The sequence below is a fragment of the Penaeus monodon genome, chromosome 28, assembly GCF_015228065.2.
Source record: "Penaeus monodon isolate SGIC_2016 chromosome 28, NSTDA_Pmon_1, whole genome shotgun sequence".
NCBI classification, from domain to species: Eukaryota; Metazoa; Arthropoda; class Malacostraca; order Decapoda; family Penaeidae; genus Penaeus; species Penaeus monodon.
Window position 1 is genome coordinate 18,294,777 of NC_051413.1, and position 367 is coordinate 18,295,143.

The window sequence follows — 367 nt, forward strand, 5'->3', positions numbered from 1 at the left end:
GGGTAAGAAATACCGGTCAGAGATGAATGCACCACTCTAACTACATGTCTCTCAGATTAGCAAAAATATATCCTATAAAAATAAATATCAAACAAAAGCCATAGCATGAAAATGCTAAAATACACAGTGATATCATAGGAATAGCAAAGAACCCAAACCTCATTTCTACTGCACTGTCGTAAAACCCAACCTCATCTTTCGTCATGAATAACTTGAGTCTTGGGGTCTCAGATTTGCCATCTCCAAACTCTTTTGGTTCATTGTTGTATCTGTCAATAAATCACCAAAAATCTGATAAATTCTGGTATTAAATAAATAAACAAATCTGTATTACAGTTCTATTTTTGTTTTGTCTGTTTGTTTGCAA

At 33.2% G+C, this 367-nt stretch overlaps 1 protein-coding gene across 1 annotated transcript in view; it reads right to left on the reverse strand.

The window, feature by feature from the left end:
- Positions 1–301, reverse strand: part of LOC119591404 (endonuclease 8-like 3) — an 8,374-nt gene extending 8,073 nt beyond the window's left edge. Inside the window, exon 1 of the mRNA XM_037940147.1 lies at positions 159–301. Coding sequence (XP_037796075.1) covers positions 159–205 — 47 coding nt within the window. The 5' untranslated portion in view covers positions 206–301. The remainder of the gene's footprint in view (positions 1–158) is intronic.
- Positions 302–367: the final 66 nt, after the last annotated feature.